Source organism: Ictalurus furcatus, chromosome 3, assembly GCF_023375685.1.
Source record: "Ictalurus furcatus strain D&B chromosome 3, Billie_1.0, whole genome shotgun sequence".
Taxonomy (NCBI): domain Eukaryota; kingdom Metazoa; phylum Chordata; class Actinopteri; order Siluriformes; family Ictaluridae; genus Ictalurus; species Ictalurus furcatus.
In genome coordinates, this window is record NC_071257.1 from 13,825,734 (window position 1) to 13,842,860 (window position 17,127).

The 17,127-nt window shown below is 41.8% G+C and overlaps 1 protein-coding gene and 1 long non-coding RNA gene across 11 annotated transcripts in view; both read left to right on the forward strand.

The window, feature by feature from the left end:
- sdccag8 (SHH signaling and ciliogenesis regulator sdccag8) overlaps nt 1–17,127 on the forward strand; it is a 57,150-nt gene that overhangs the window by 15,189 nt on the left and 24,834 nt on the right. For all 10 annotated transcript variants that reach the window (XR_008385556.1, XM_053620858.1, XM_053620864.1 and 7 more), the window contains one exon: nt 14,542–14,669. Coding sequence is in view for 9 of the 10 variants with exons in the window: in XM_053620858.1 (XP_053476833.1) it covers nt 14,542–14,669 (128 nt within the window). In the remaining variant the exon portion in view is untranslated. The remainder of the gene's footprint in view (nt 1–14,541; nt 14,670–17,127) is intronic.
- LOC128605440 (uncharacterized) lies at nt 6–5,950 on the forward strand. Its single transcript, XR_008385558.1, has 3 exons — nt 6–696; nt 775–986; nt 1,955–5,950. It is a non-coding gene; the product is annotated as an uncharacterized LOC128605440 (long non-coding RNA).

The window sequence follows — 17,127 nt, forward strand, 5'->3', positions numbered from 1 at the left end:
ACCCCCTTAATCCTATTACATGCCACAACACTGCGCCCGTCCACACGCTGTGCTCAATGCAGTGCCAGCGGCCCGGCTGGAAGGCACCCGCACTTTATTAAAACGCCACAGTACACCATGTGCCAGGGGAACAGGGCCGGAGAGAGTGGGTACACGCTGACCCTCCATAACGTCACCACACAGCGCTGCACTCTGTTTCTTGGTTTTAAAGCTAATTGATCAAGATACTTCCAGTGTTGTTTCTGAATTGGGCTTTGAGTTGATCCTCAAAATTCTGCGAGGAGCCGTGAGGATTCGTAAGCGCAGCGTTCCAGTTACGTCTGTTTTTGGAAAGAGATTGTTTGTTTATTGGAGAAATTTCACTATTTACTCTGAAATGATCCGATCTTGTTCCCCATTCGAAAAAAAAGGCAGTATTACTCATGTTAAAGAAGTCTAATTTTACACCATTGAGTAGTGTAAGCAAAGCATCAATTTACACGTTCACTAATTTACATTAACATTATAGGAGTGCCAAGCTCAGGAGGGCATGTTCTATCACCAGACATTGTGCTTTTTCTAACATGTGGCAGGGCGGTAAGTGTTCCTGCCATCTTGCCAGAGTGTGGTGGGAATTTTTTATTGATAAACCTTGTGATGAACCTGTGTGTCACTTTGGCTCAAGGGATGACCCTAAGTGGGGTGCAGGAAAGACAAGTATAAGCACACGTTCAACTGTTAAAGTTTATATATGCAGTTCTACTGCATATATGTAATTAGCATTTGTGTAAAAAGTTTCTTTAGATTTCATTCCCTCACCCACCACCTTGAATCTGGTGTCAGCCAGCAGTGATGCAAGGCAATGAGGCGTCCTCAGTGGCTGTGGATAAAATTCCAGGCCCTGTTTCTCAAGAGGTAGCATATGAGACAGCTGCAGAGGAGGGACAGCATCTGTTCACCAGAGGAATGACCCGAGTATTACGACACGGTCGTATATTGTTTATGAGGTATTGTAGGGAAACAGGCTGTTCGGGAACTGTTATAATTTGGACCATTTGTTTACATTTGCTTAAGTCACTGTGTACTTGGGAGGCTACATGATTCATCTTGACTGAACACCTCTTGTTCTGCATCGTAAGAGTGTAGCGATCAGCTGACACACAAAAAAATATTTAGTAATATCTATGTAATAGTTTTCTCTTTCTCTTTATACAATGTATATACATGTATACATGCATTTCTGCACATTTTCTGAGCTGTCCCAGATCTAAATCTCTGACTAACCACTCAGTAGTGCAAAACCTTTCTAATTGGCAACAACTGCTTGCATCCATTTTACACCAATTTTAGTGTATAGATCCATAGTATATCATCTGGTCCTTATTATGTGATACTGGACTTTGGAACATTGATATCACAGAAGGCTGAAATATGCAAATGACTCCTTTAACACATTACTTAAGTCTTTTATTGTTCCAGATGAGCATTTCAAACTGTGGAGGTTTTGATGAATCACACCATCACATAGAATTCAGGCAGCATAATTCAGGCCACATTAAAGGCACACTCTTCTTCTCTTAAGGTGTCAAAAACATATTACCTCAATCCAACCCTAATCCACTCTGTGAAACTGTACTTGTAGCGAATTTATGGCATGCGGTTTCTAATTTCCATTATTTTTAATTGGAAATATTAATTCAATTCAATTTTATTTGTATAGTGCCTTTTTCAATGGACATTGTCTCAAAGCAGCTTCCTCTATATATATATATATATGTGTGTGTGTGTGTGTGTGTGTGTATGTATGTGTGTATATATGTGTATATATATATATATTACAATGCAGCATGTATAACAATGCAGTATTGCATTATAAATAAGGCAGTAATGTATAATAATAATAATAGTAATAATAATCATAATAATCATAATAATAATAATCTCTGTCATCTCCTTACGAATGTGGACTTTTCAGGCCCTTTTCGCTTTCTTCTCCGAAGATTGCAGAAACTGTTTTCAGACTCCTTTGCAGGATTGATGTTGTGTGTCATCATGAAAATGCAGAATGCAAACACAGTGACATGAAAGACAAACGCGACAGTTGCACTCATGTTGCTTTTTCCATGCCATTTTCAAATGTCCTTCAAGCTCGCTCTGGATTGTTACTGGTAGTGTGAGTTATCCTGAATTGTCTGGTTGGAAGACAGGAAATCAGTATAAAAAAAACAAAACAAGAATCAATATCGCAGGCACAGCATATTCTTAACTTGTGATGATAAAAAAAAAATTGTACAAGTTGCACAGCCATTTTATTGTTTTATAAAGTGGGAACTTACACCAGTTATATATAAAGTATGTTTAGTGTAACTATTTCTACTTAGAAACAGTGTAAAATGCTAATGTGTTTATTCTTATAAACGACTTCAATGATGTGTGTTGGTTTACCCAGCGCAGTGTTCAGTTTGAATTATTTATCAGTGCTAAACTGAGGTTTGTTTGCCCAGTGGGAAGTCTGTGCAGAAACAGTACTGAAGCAGACGACTCTGTCCTTTAAATGCTCTTTACTTGCTCTCACACCGACGACAAAATGGCCTGTTGAAGATCACAGAGGTTAAGCCGCTGACCAGCCTGGCTGTTGGCAGCACAGAGGTTTTTAAGCTTTGTGTGTGTGTGTGTGTGTGTGTGTATGTATATGTGTGTGTGTGTGTGTGTGTGTGTGTGTGTGTGTGTGTGTGGTGGATGTACGCTGCTGGAGCAGGTTCTCTGGACCTGCCACAGTGCACAGATGCATCAGACATCTGTCCATTCTTTTTGTCTTCCTTGGGGCTAAGACTTGTCTTTCCTGGCTCTCTCTTGCTTTATACCAACTCCACACAGACGGATCAGCTGTAGCGCCTGTGAGAGAGCAGGCACGTCGGGCACCCTGCTGGGTGGCCGTGTGAACGAGGCCTCTGAAGCTGCCCTTTGATTCTCCTCTTTTCTTGTTCTCATCTCAGCCCGAGTGATCACAGCTCCCTCCAAACAGACGCAAATGAAGCAGTTGTCTTTTGTTTGTCCCCCCCCGTCTGTCTGCCTCTCTGTCTCTCTCTCCTTCCTTTTCTTACTGCTTTTTTTTTGGGACCTCTCCCGGGCTCCCCAGCCCCCCGGCGCATGTCGGGTAGACAGACAGGGCCGGCGGCTCCAGCATCGGATCATCAGCCAGCTGTGCGGTGTGCAGCCGAGGATCTGTCCTAATCCCCCCGCTCTGTTCTCCGCCTTCTGACGGCTTTGAGCCCAGACTTTATTCCATTTGTTTGTTTGTTTTTTGTTTGCTTATGCCTTTTTGTCCCGCTTCACCACCACCACCACCACCACCACTACACCCCCTTATTACTTACACACCCCCAACTCTCACAACATTCAGCAGACCCCACAGTGTGTAAAGTGGAAAAAAAACATGCAAGCCAAAGAGCTGCATACACTTACAGTGCTCTCAACTTCTGATTCACAACTTTAGGCTCGCCTCTCTGGGTTTGCTGGAGTTCATTGCAGTTTGGACAGGGAGGTTAGTTGCCTTTATGACCGATATCCACATGAATTGTAGCATCCAGAGTCTTAAATTTTGAACCAGTGATCACTATGACCCAGTTAAGGAGATCCTACATATCAATGTCACTTCGTGAAATATATGCTAGATTGGGTAAGACATTAATCATGCCATCCAGGGACATTTTGTCTGCGTCCAAAATCGCATACAGTGACAGTACCTACTGCAATCGATTCAGTACCTACTGCTCAAAATACTGATCAGTATAAGAGGTATGCATGAATACAATCCGGACGTACTACGCGACGTGGATTCTGACAACTCTTCCTCGCTAGTCCCGTTGCCTTATGGGATAGCGCAGTATCCACAGTGTCCAGTGGTTCCACACTGCAGAATCTCAGCAGAAGCAGTAGGTCATCCAGGTATTTCTCGCTTACTGTTTTATGAATACTGAGAATCCGGACATACTACTAGGGTATTTGGACGCAGCCTTAGTACATCTTTATTAACTATGCACAGCGGAGCTCAACCTTTTCCCTAAATCTCAAGCTTGGTGTGTATGTGACCGCACTAGAGCATGCTTCCTCCTGCATTACAGATTTTCTATCAAGACCACACTTTTGTGTTTGCTTTGGACCAGAATGCAGAGAGCCATGTTTTGTTGTTTGTGCTAAAGCTTTGTCAAACGTTTATTTTTAGTAAATCTCTCATTTCAAAGACCTAATTGAAATTATGCTTGCAGCGTGAGATGACACATGGCCTTAGAAGTGAATGTGTTTGTGGATCATCACACTTCAGAAATAGACATGATGCATGAAAGTGTTTAAAGCATTTCGATTTAATTGGGAGAGTTTGGTGTGTAGTATGTGCAGAACTGTCGCACAGAGGTCTGGAGAGGGGGCAGCAGACAACTTCTTACGGCCTTTTGAGAAACCGTGTCTCCGTAACGCTCATACTGATGATCAGGAGGCCTCTTGCGCTTTGCTGACAGTGTCATTGACTTGTCCTCTGAAAAAAGTTCTTGTTCTAAAGCCCATAAAGCATTGAAGACCCACTGCAGCGTTGGCGTTAAGCACTTTCTCATCCCACCCCAGAATTCCATTAAACTTTACACGCCTCTCTGCCTTCCTTCAACCTCACACGAGTGTGTGTGTATGTGTGTATGTGTGTGTGGGAGGGCAGAGCACAATCCCCCGAATAGGCGAGAATGGGAAAATGAATAAAAGAGCGAGCAGATGCAGCTCCATGCCAGAGGGAGGCTGCCACTGTGCGTGAAGTCTGCCGCTCCACCAAACTGCTGCAAGACCAAGTCGGTGGGAGGTGCGTGTACCATCCGACGGGCAACAAAAGCACGAAGCCTGTGCCCTTCGTGAAAAGTAGTAGGGGAAAAAGGAAAGGAGGTTGCCGCCAGCCGTGAGAAGCCATGTTCGCGCTTTGGGGCGAGGGCGGGCGCGGGCACTGGCAGGTAGGAGGGCGGTATGCGAGGTGCTGGGCGGCAGCCATCTTGTTGGGGGGAGCAGATGGCAGCAGGGCTGTGAGAGGAGGGGCTGCTTAGCAGAACTAATCAGACAGTAACGGATGGGGCAGCTGGGACCGCTGCCGGCCAGGCGGGACAGCACCATGATGTTGACAGTGGTGTGCCCGTTGGCCTGGCAAGAGACCTTGCCACGTCTTCACGCCTCGCCTACAGGGCTGCAGGCCCCCTCCTCGTGTGGCACAGGGCAGGACCACCGCTTTTGTCTTCTGTCATTATCGACCTCTCAGAACATGACATCACATGGCCTTTTGTTTGAATGAATTAAAGTTTGTCCCAAAGTCTGGTGAGCATAGGCATGTAGCATTCTAAAGAAATATTTGCAGTATATTCTTGTAGGTTATCAGTCATCTAGGTTATTAAATCCTAATAGAAGGAAAGTCAAGGTCACGGTGATTGGACTTGTGGCGTAATATTGAAAAAGGCATGATGCTGCCTGAGCCAATTATACATTTAACCTGGCATGACTATAATGCTGATATCACACTAGGTAGAAAAAAAAAAATCAAATCTAGATCAGTACTAGCTGTCAGGGCTGGGCAACATGACCATTTTATCAAGATCATAATATATAAATGTCATTAGCTGTCATTGTTTTAATAAATCCATAGTTAGACACCGATTCAACATTAACCCCTTAAACTACCAGGACAGACTTTCCTATCAGTTTGACTGTACTTACTGCATAAGCCATAGCAGCAGTAATATACTTAGAATAATTTGAATTAAAAATAAGCCAGGACTTCTATATTTTTATGTAGAAGTCTGTAAGTTGAATCTATATTCAACTTTATCTATATCATGATTAACTTTGCATGTGTGTGGTTTTAAGTATATGTTACAACAAAATATCAGGTCATGAACATTGGTTTATTGTGAAGATGTCCTCAAGTATTGCGATTTGTGTATTTTTGTTGCAATGTTGGGACACCGTAGTCTCAGAAAAGGTAGTCTTCTCACCCACAAATGTATATATTGAGTATGTATATATATATATATATATATATATATATATATATATATATATATATATATATATATATATATATATATATATATAACATGTATGTATGTATAGATTTTGCGGTATACAGATCCAGTGCTGGTGATTTCTTTAGCCAGATTCGATACATACTGGTTAGTTACGTGACACAGCCGTCATGAATGATGAAATCACCATCATCTATGTTCTTGTCTGGATCCGTACTTCCTGAGTTTAATGTTGTTCTGTAATTAAATATCACAAGTATAAGCTTTACATAGAAATGTTTGTTTATTTGGTCTTTTACTTGTGGGCACCTTACTTGGGGACTATTAGAAACCTCAGAAGGTCGCTTCTTTTGGGAAAAAGTAGTTCATGTTAAAAATAGGTCCTTTACCATTACTTATGGTTATTTACTGAATATACGCGAGACGCTTTACACAACAAATTTTACTTTAAAAGTGAGAAGGAAAAAAAAAGCTGAAAAGTTGAAAACTTTATAGCTATCTGGAAGCTCATTCTTCCAACATGTCGAATTTGTTCATTCAGCCTTCATTCTTATCCAGAGAGACAAACAGGGTTAAATGTCTCACTGTGTGATGCTGTCATGTATTACTGGTGACTTCCCCTCTTGATCTCCCATTCAGCATGCTTCTGTGTTGGCCTATAAGACCAGATGCCATGCCAGAGGCTATGTCCCTCAATTGAACAAGACCTCAACTCATTTGCCAGTCGTTTACTCCATTATTTAATGCCCTAACCAAGTTCAAGGCAGTTACATGTGTGCCATTCATTTGCAGCTCTGTACTGGGAGCCCGTATATACCCGGGAGAACATTGTCTCTGAACCTGATTATCCTCACACATTGCCAGAGCTTCCCTCATCTGTCAAGCGCAGAATAGCTGAAGGGCAAATATGTAGTCATATCCACAATTTGCTTGTGGTTAATAGTGTATTACTAATTGTTATTAATAAATGTTTCGTCGTTTGTATTGTTTTCACTTTATTATATATGAGGAATGAAACATGTTAGGCCTGCTGTTATATGAAAATAATCAATGCTGGAGCGGTGTAATGTTAATTATTTTTTCAGTAACAGCCCATGCCAAAGTTTTTAAATCCTATTATACCACAGAAACTTGACCGATCATAATTTTTAAATTTATTAAAGAACAACGGGTCATACTTTTGAACTGTTTTACATTTAATGTACATGAGACGTGTAATCACTTATGTTGTAACAGCTATAACCAGTCACTCTCTCAATAGCCTCTCTTTTTCTCTCTCTTGAGGAAAAAAAAAGACACCACTTGTCATGTCGGAAAGTGCAAAGTTTTCGGTCCTGAAGACTCGCCCGTGGCAGAAAACTTACCATTACGAAGCACTGACACTCGAGACTCCTTCCATAAATGTTAAATATGTGTCCTAACAGAAAACGTCATCATATGACCAATTATACCTTTGTTAAATAACAGCATGTTTTTGTTTTTTAAATCTGTTCATTATTAGGCTTAGATTATGTGGCGCATCTGGCATACAAGTTCTTGTGAAAGATTTGTTCCTATAGAAATTATAACGTATGAGAATGATCGCATTAATGTAAACCTGTGATCTGAATTACAGCTGGAACAGCAGTCCGATTTATCAACACCTTTATAAACAGAATCAATTCAACAACCCTGTGGTATAAGACACTTTTTTTTTTTTTTAAATTGCCAAACACTTTTATTCATTATCTAGGATTATTTCTAAACCCAAACATAACCAAGCCCTGATAAGTATTTGGTTTTGTATACAAAAGTCATTAAAACATTATTTATTTTATTTTTTATGTCACAAAAGTGTATAATTTTTCGACATAATCTTAGCGCTTAATAAGTTTCTAGATTCCTTTAGAACAAAAAACAAACAAACATTCAATTCTAATTCATGTCATACGTTTAAGGTTTTCATTTGCCTCATATGCCCTCATACGCTTGTTAAACTTATAGCCAATTCCCTTGGTACTTTAGATGTATACTAATGTTCAAATACAGAAAATGTCCTTCGAGGAAATATTGTGGCACATGTAGATGTATGTGGCACTTGTATGATGTATATTTCAAGTGCACTTGTACTGTTAAACAGTCCTAGTAATGACTTTGAGGGGAAGGAAAACCATGGAGCAGTATTGGAGTGCCATGGCCTAGCTCTCAGTCAGGCACGCTGGCATAGGACAGAATGTTATGAGTCCCCCAGGCAAAGTGAAGGCAAATCTGTTGGGTGCAACTGTTCTCACTTGGGCCAGCTCTGCCCAGAGAAAGTGCCCTACTTACTGTTTCTGGAAGATGGGTTGATTTTCTTCCTGCTCTTTGTCCATGACACCCTTTATTTGGCCACTGTAAGTTTTGCTTCTATATAGGTTTAATGCACACCGATCAGCCATAAGATTAAAACCACTGACAGGTGACGTGAATAACATTGATTATCTTGTTACAATAGTAGCTGTCAAAGGGTGGGATATATTAGGCAACAGTCAGCTCTCGAAGTTGATGTGTTGGAAGCAGGAAAAATGGGCACGCGTAAGGATCAGAGCGACTTTGATAAGAGCCAAATTGTGATGGCTAGACGACTGGGTCAGAGCTTCTCCAAAACAGCAGGTCTTATGGGGTGTTCCCAGTATGCAGTAGTTAGTACCTACCAAAAGTAGTCCAAAAAAGAACAACTGATGAACCAGTATCAGGGTCATGGTCACCCAAGGCTCACTGATGCGCATGGGGGGTGAAGGCTGGCCCGCCTGGTCCGATCCTACAGAAGAGCTACTGCAGCACAAATTGCTGAAAGTTAATACTGGCTGTGATTGAAAGGTGTCAGAACACACAGTGCATTTCAGCTTGATGTGTACGGGGCTACATAGCAGCAGGTAGCATTGCCCCCTCATAGCTCCATGGTCCTGGGTTCGAAGTTACACACGTTCTCCCTGTGGACGCATGGGTTCCCTGTGGGTTCTCCGGTTTAGTGCCACTGTCCAAAAATATGTCTGTAGCCAGATTGGCTGCTCTAAATTGCCTCTAGGTGTGAATGAGTGTGTGCACGGTGTCCTGTGATGGACTGGCATCATATCTGAGGTGAATTCTCCCCCCCTTTGCATACAGTGTTACTGGGATAGGCTCCGATCCATCACAAACCTGATCAGGATAAAACGTTTACTGAAGACGAATCAATGAATGGAAACGTTATGAATTTATGGTTTATATTACATAAAAGTTTCACATTTGATGCTTTCTTCTTCTTCTTCTTCTTCTCTCTCACTCACACACACACATACAACACTTTAAATGGTTCTCATCACGGAGTTTGGTTCTACTTCTGCTCTCCTCCTTCTGGGAGATAAAGTTCATCAGAAAGCTCATGAGGTTGAGCAGCGGAAATGCTGGATGCCATCTCCAGACCCAACCTTCTTTTGGGTTAAAAGCAAGTGTTTGTTGTGCTCTTCAGCAGCTGTGCTGTTTTTTTTTTTTTTGTGCTTAGTTTTGATTTCTTACCACAAACACATGGGCTTTTGGTTAGAGGTGGTACAGGTGGGGAGTCTGGCATGGGCACCCTGCAGGTCGGCCCCGAGCTCCGGCCATGTGTCCCCTGCTTAGAGCACGGGCATCGACACATCACTGGCACACGCTGTTTCATCCAGGGAAAGCACTCTGTTTGTTATTCATTTTTTCACTTACTCATCCTCCTTCTCACACATTCAGTCCTGTGCTTGCCACCAGCTTTGCTTCTGTTTCAAAGGTTTTGGACAAACACCGTTTTTGTATCGGGCTTCTTACAAAGATGTATCTTGCCAGCTATTGCGACTACTTGCGTTCGAGCAAATATTATTAATGCACACATTTGAACATCTTATGTTCTGTAAGTGATAACTGGTATGACTTTCTAAAATAGACATATTGGTGAAAGCAGGAAGTTAGTTAAGTGAAGGTTTGCTGCTCCAGAATGTGTCAGTTTGCTGCCGGAGGGAGTGTGAGAGAGAGGGTTGTTTGTAAATCGGTGGCAACTGCAATTCATTTTGCCGCTGACCTTGAGGGGGCTTTGCATTTCTTGAAGAAGAAAGCAGAAGCTGGTGGTAAACAAAGTTCACTTCTGACAGATGGATTGAATGACAGAGAGGTTGCGGGTGCCAGAATAGCCCTGGCAGCGGAGAAAATGTTCAATGCGGTCCAACAGGAGAGGAGGTGTGAACAGGTGCGGGGCTGCTGAAGGAAAGGGGACCAGATGGAGGAAGCCAGAGCCAGTTTAGTTAAAGGAAAAAGGGTGGGAGGGAGCAACAAACAGGGGGGAGAGCATGCAGAGAGAGAGGATAGATGAAGGAGGGGGATGGAGAGATGGGGGGGGTAGTAGGGATGATAGGAGCGGCATTAGGAGCAGTTAGGATGGAGAGTAAATAGTTGTGTGTGGGAAGCAGATGTGACTTGGGGTGGCAGGTTGGAATCTTTCATCTCTGTGGTTTTTCCGAGGGATGGGATTTGTGTGTGTGTGTGTGTGCGTGTGTGTGTGTGTCAGAGGAAAACAGGAGAGAAGTGTGATAACTGTGGTTCAGTAAAGGCAGCAAAGCACCTGAGAGTTGGGGTGTGTGTGTGAGAGAGAGAGAGGGAGCACATGCATTGTTTTGTTCACATATTACTTTATGCTCCATAAGACACCAAGATACCGTGACACGTCAGTGACTATAGAAAACACAAAACATTAAAAAAAACAACAAAAAAAAACACACATACTTGGCAATGGGACGATGTGCTAAATTAGATATGAACTATGTATGAAATTAATTAACAGATTCCATTTATCAGTGCTTTGCCTTTGCCCATCTGTTCTATGCTAGACTAATTTAAGTCAATTTGCTATCACTAGTTAAAAATAATGTGTGCTTCTGTTTACCATGCAGTAGATGTTGTGTATGCATAGCGATCGGAGATTCTCCTTTCGGTGTGAAATATAAGCAATAATTGAGAGGATTTTGTATAATTACACATCTGCTTCATACCTTCTACCTCATTACACGTCTAACTATTTTTCATTATTTCTAAATACATAAAGGTAGGATACCGTAGTCTAATGCAGGCAGATAACTTGGAACGATTTGTGCCTACATGTCCATTACAGTGTACTGAAATCCTCGCGTAATTAAGCACATAGTACTTAAATAGACTTTGTAGAAAGTGGCATTGTTGTAGCACCAATTCATTAACATAGAAACCTCTGTTCTGTACTCCACTCTCTACTTCTTGATTGTTCAGTTTCGCTGTTTATATTGCACTGCAGGATAATCAACACTTGATTATGTTAAATCATGCAGTATTCTAATCAGATTGGGAGTGTTTTATGCCATTTGCCTGGTGCAGGTGTCTTCGGCGAAGTTTTCCTCCTGTCGTGCGGTACGAGTGTACTTTGTAAAGTTTCCCCCTGCACACGTGTTACCATACAAATGGTGGCAAAGTCTCTTCATGTACTGTCGAGCGGTGATGAAGCCAACCGGCTGCCTCCAATTTGCGCACATTTTAGGAACGGTAGCATTTGGTCATTCCTGGCATAGGATCACGGTGCACCGCGGGGTGCTGCAAACTCTGCGCACGAGCAGTCTGTGGTATTCCAAATCAAATGGGCAACAGCTTGAATAGTGCCCACTTAGGCAGCCCGCAGCCCTCTCCCCTCACCAGCACCTAGCCACCGATCCTCCTACCACCCAAAGCCGCCTCGCTGCCGCAAGACATTAGGCCTCACTCACATTATTACCGCCAGTGAGCAAACACACTCCGAAAACACACCCTGACCTGGCATGGGAGACACGGCCTCTGACTGCCCCCAGCAGGCCACAGAACTCCACCTCCTGTAGCGGGGCAGCTATTGTCCAGGCATAGCAGGAAGCCTTACATACTGTTGTGTGTCTGCTTTACTTTACTTTTAATAAGACTGTTGTCTCATTTTGGGGGTAGTTTAACACCTAACAACTACTGTACAGTATATAAGATTTGCATTTAACATATCACGTTACAATTCACCACATTTTGCAGCTCATATGTCTGTATTTAGTGCTACACTATTATATTAAATGATGAGAAATGTTTTTACATCACAAGCTAGAGCATACAGTTTTGTGCCAAGAAAGAATCCCTCATTCTGAGCACTTTTCCTGTCTGGGCAATTAAAGAAACTGAAATAAAAATACTAGTAAAGGTACTAAGGTAAAAATATTGATATAATAATGATTTTATAGATATCGGCTTGCTCTCTGGTGATATTTAGTGGTTCACCCGTTCTGGGCTCTGTGTCGTCGCTGCAGGCGACGCAGAGAAGTTGAGCTGAATCTGCCTTCTATCATCTTTGTGCATGAACTTTGTGAAGTTGGTCCCCTACATAAAAAGAAACTGAATTAAAATGTATTTCACATATGGTGTTTATAATTTCATTCATTTTTAGATGGATGCCAACATAACAGAGGTGCAAGGTGCTCCACTTACTAATGGCTTGTTGTCTCTGGTTGTCACTTTAGTGTGCATCTACAGCTTGAGTGAAAAGTCAAGCATGTGATAGCAGTGATTTCATAGAGCTCATAGAGTTCTCATACTTTTTTGTAGCCAGGGACGCCTTTAACTGTATCAATTCCATGGACCTCCTCGGTGCAGATTTTGTTTATGACCATTTACATTATGTAATTGTGCGAATAATATTTTGTGCATTTATTCGAGCCTTAGAGCGTTCTATTCCTGAACTTTCCACCGACAGATCACATTCGGTTCAGTTACTTATAGGCCTAGTTGTTTTTGAGTTATTAAGGTTTGGATTAAACCCATTCGATTCAAGGGTGGATTGTGATTCCCACCAATGTAACTACTTTGGAAAAATCACGTCCCCCCAGCTATGCTTCACTCACCCTCGGGGGTCTTTGAGTACACTGTCTTAGTGTGGGTCTCAACCGGCTCCCTAGTTCAGTAGTCAGGGCACTGATCAGGCTGTCTCAATTGCAAAATCCTTCCAATGCACTGGAACGTTCGCGCCCTTAAAAAAATCCCACCGCAAAAGCGAGGGAGCATCAATTCTCACTGTTTCCTTACTGGAAATGACGTCATGTTTTCTGAAGCCTCTCAGCTCGAGGAAAAATAGCGGCCGAACTCTCAGCCAACTTTCTGTACAAATGTAAGCAGACTGTTATCGTTGTAGCTCTCTGAGTACTTACGTTTGCGATTTTTACCGTTATTCGTTATTCTATATGTGCTTTATTTAAAGACTTTTAAGTGTTTGATGATTTTTGAAAAAAATTTTAATCCCAGGCTACGTCTCTGCTTGAAACACGTGACATGACAGAAACATGTGTGATTAAGCTAACAAATTTATATGACGCATAATATCAGAAAGATCTTAGTCTTGCCTGTTGTTGATAAAGGCCAGTGGTAACATTTTGCAACGCGAGTACATAGTCATATGGCCGGAAATTGAGTCATCAGTGGCCCAAAGTGTAGTGAGCCAGGGTCCTTACAGGTGCCCAAACTCGTGCACACGATATACTGATCCACAACCTAGGAAGCTAGGGATTGAGTACGCTTTAGAGTACCTTTAGAGTACGCTGAGAGATTATGACACATGATTCTTACAATGATGGGATCTGTAACTCTTTGAATACAAAGTTGGAAGGTCACTTCAGATAGTCAACATATTGTATCATGCATAACCTCAAAATCACATGCTCCATCTCACCTGCTTAGTCAAGCACTCCGAGGCATTAGCAGAACAATGGTATACCTCTCCCTCTTGCCGGTGTCCAGACACTCGACTGTAAGCCAACTTTTCTCGTTGGAACTTTCTGGCGGTCTGTCTCATGCTAATTGGTCGACAAACACCACCCCTCGCCGGCCGCCCCCGCACCCACGCCTGCCTGGGCCCCCTGGAAAGGCGTGCTAACAAATGGCTGGCTGCGAGGCCTTTGCGAGCCCCCTGCTGAGCGCTGGTGTGGATGGTGTTTTAGGCCGCTGTTCAAGCCCAGCGGGGGTTTGCCGTTCTCTCTCTCTCTCACAGCTCTCGCGGGCGGAGCGCCTTCACACTCCAGACGACAGCAGGCCTGCAGAGACGGTCACTTCTCCAGCTACGTTCCAAACCCAGTGTGTGAGAAAAGTTTTGGGCTTTGCTGTTAATTAATGCACTTTGACTTTGTGCAGTTTCTTTCTGTATTTATTTATTTTTATTTTTTTTCAGTCTGCCTCTTTTTGGCCACAGTTATGTTTTAAAGAGAGAAACTGTTTTTGGTAACAGGATTTGGTGACGGTTCAATAGTTCATAATGGAATTTGTTTTGATTTTATATTAGTAAAAAAAATATCGGCTTCATTTTAACACTTAAGCGTAAATATAGTAACCGGTTTGCATTCATAACTCCAACACAAATTTGTTGGTGCGCGTTGCATGTCATTGTAGCTTATTTATGTCGAATACCTTAAAGAACAATCTGTGACACACCTGCTCTCATTCTCTCGATCTCATTCTATCTCCGCAGGAAGGAGAAAGAGACACTGGAGCGCCGTTGTGTGGAGGACATGGCTGCTCTGACCTTCCAGGCTCAACGGCGCGAGCATGAGCTGACACAGACGCTCCAGCAAATGGAAGCGCAGCACGAGAGGAATGGTGGGTGTCCTCTGGTGTGCTTTCCCTTGCCAAAACAACCTCCTCCTGTCATCCCTCTCTCCTCCCTCTTCTATTCCGCATCAGGAACACCTGTAACCTTTGGCTGGCCGAAGGGAGCAGATGCTCGGCACTGCAGAGCCGCGGTGCTACATATTAGTTAGCGTTTAAAAATGGAGGGGGAAGCGGGCAGCACTGCCCACTGTCTGTTGATTTCAGAGTGCTGCTCTCACATCTGTTGCACCATCTGGATCGACGAGTTTATTTACCTGTGTTTCGAGAAATGTGAGGCATGCTGATCGCCAGAACAAAGCGCTGGGAAAACAAAGGACTTCTTTTTGGCGCGGCTGCATGGCACACATGTTGTCTAAAGAGAAATGGCATCAGAGACTCAGCAGGAAACTCTGTGGGCTTATAGATTTAGTCCTTTAATACCACAGACCACTTCCATCTCTAAGCATATAATGGCCAGTCGCACAAGCTAATTATTTTTCCCTCCCTGTGTGCTCTCTCGCATATTCTCCTTTCTAAAATGATTGACTCTTAGTAGGTCGAGACAGAATTATCAGAGCGGCCTGGCCGTGAACAGGCTTTTTGTCGGAATGACCGACTCTCCTTTGTGCAATTGTGCATCCACAGTGCGCATGTATTGCGGCGTGATTGAGTTTGTACCTAGGTACTGGTAGGATATAGGTCCTACTGTCAGCATTTATCTCACTGTTAGCTATGCTATCAACTTACAACTCTGAGAATACGGGATGCTTTCGGCTAAGCTAGTCACTCATAAATATTTCTGCTGTATTTTATGACTGTCCTTGCAAACATTGCTAACATTACATCAGTATACATAAATATCTACAGCTAGTTACTAATAGTCAGTGGGTGTTTGTATAATGCAACGATCATTTCAACGACAGCGCCAAAAAAACGTGCACCGGGAGTAAACTAGTGATGTGTGACAGGACAATTGCACACACCACTTCCCCCTACACATCACACTGTGCTTCATGCATTCTCATCTAATGTGTGAACGAGAAAAGCTTCTTATATGATCACTGTTCAGTTCTCTCGCTTTCTCTAATTGAGAAGTATGTCTGCTATCTTTCTCTTTTTCTCACTCACATACTTTATCTCCTTCCTTATTTTCTATCCTGACTTGATCTATCTATCTATTATAGTTTCACATTGGTTCACGTGTCCTTTTGCAGTCCTTTGCATAGTTCTAGCATTTTTCAGTGCAAAAAAAATGCTTTTTATTAAAGCTTGTTATTATTAGTTATGATTTGATAACATTTGTTATATAAAGAGTGAGGCAAGTGGCAGGTCGAGCTGATAGTATAATTAAAGAGAGCAGTTATCTAGAAGAAGATGCTGTGTATTACATATACTAAACTAGTAACTGAAAAACTGAAATTTGGCAATAATTACATCAACGTATATACAGGTGCTTAAGTAATCTGTTAAAGGGAAAACTCCGGGTCCATATATCTTATACAGTAATTACATTTATTTTAGTTGTGTCAAAGCTATATGTTGAACTGATTTTCCAGTATTAAGGTGGTTTCATTTACATGTTTCATATTAACCTTATTATAGGTAGTTAAACACTTTTTTGGCCACGTATCAGAGCAGCATTGATCAACTGTATACTGTATACCCGCAGACCTCCATCTTAAACCTCTGACTACTTATTAAGCTTACTCATCTTTCTTTGATTACAAACATAATAATTCTGGGTTTTTGTTTTTTTTTTTTTTTTTTTAAATATGCATATTATGTTATCTGAGACCACTGCAGAAGTGATCTCAGTGAAAGCCCTGCTTAGCAGCTTCAGAAATGTACTCCGCTGCTAGGGTTTATGTTCAGTACATAGCTGTGAATCAGAAGCTGTAGTTCCTGGGTATAAAGCTGACCATGTTTTTATTTTTCTGAAAGAATCGTCTTGCTGTTTTCTCTCCTGAAACTATGTGATGCACAGAAATGCTCAGTGAAGCTGAACAGTATGTACGAGCCTTTGCCATTTCTTATATTCTAGGATAAGCCTACTACATGCAGTACTTGCAATGACACTACATTTGTAAACAAATAGCAGACATTGAGTGAGGAATAAAACTTTTTTTTTTTGTAATCAAAGATGGTGCCACGTCATACTTATAACAGTTTAGAGTTACATTTAATGTTGCGGAACCTCAATGAAAAAAGTTATTACGTTATAACAACTATGAATGAGCTGTTACTATAGAACGCTAATGTATTAGAGCAGAGGTTCTCAACCTTTTGTGACTAAAGCCCCTCCAAGCCTCCCCTATCATGTGGCACACCACACACACACACACACACACACACACACACATATATAAATATATATATATATATATATATATATATATATATATATATATATATATATATATATATATATATACACCTAATCTAGTTTTAGTAGATTTAATCTGTTTTG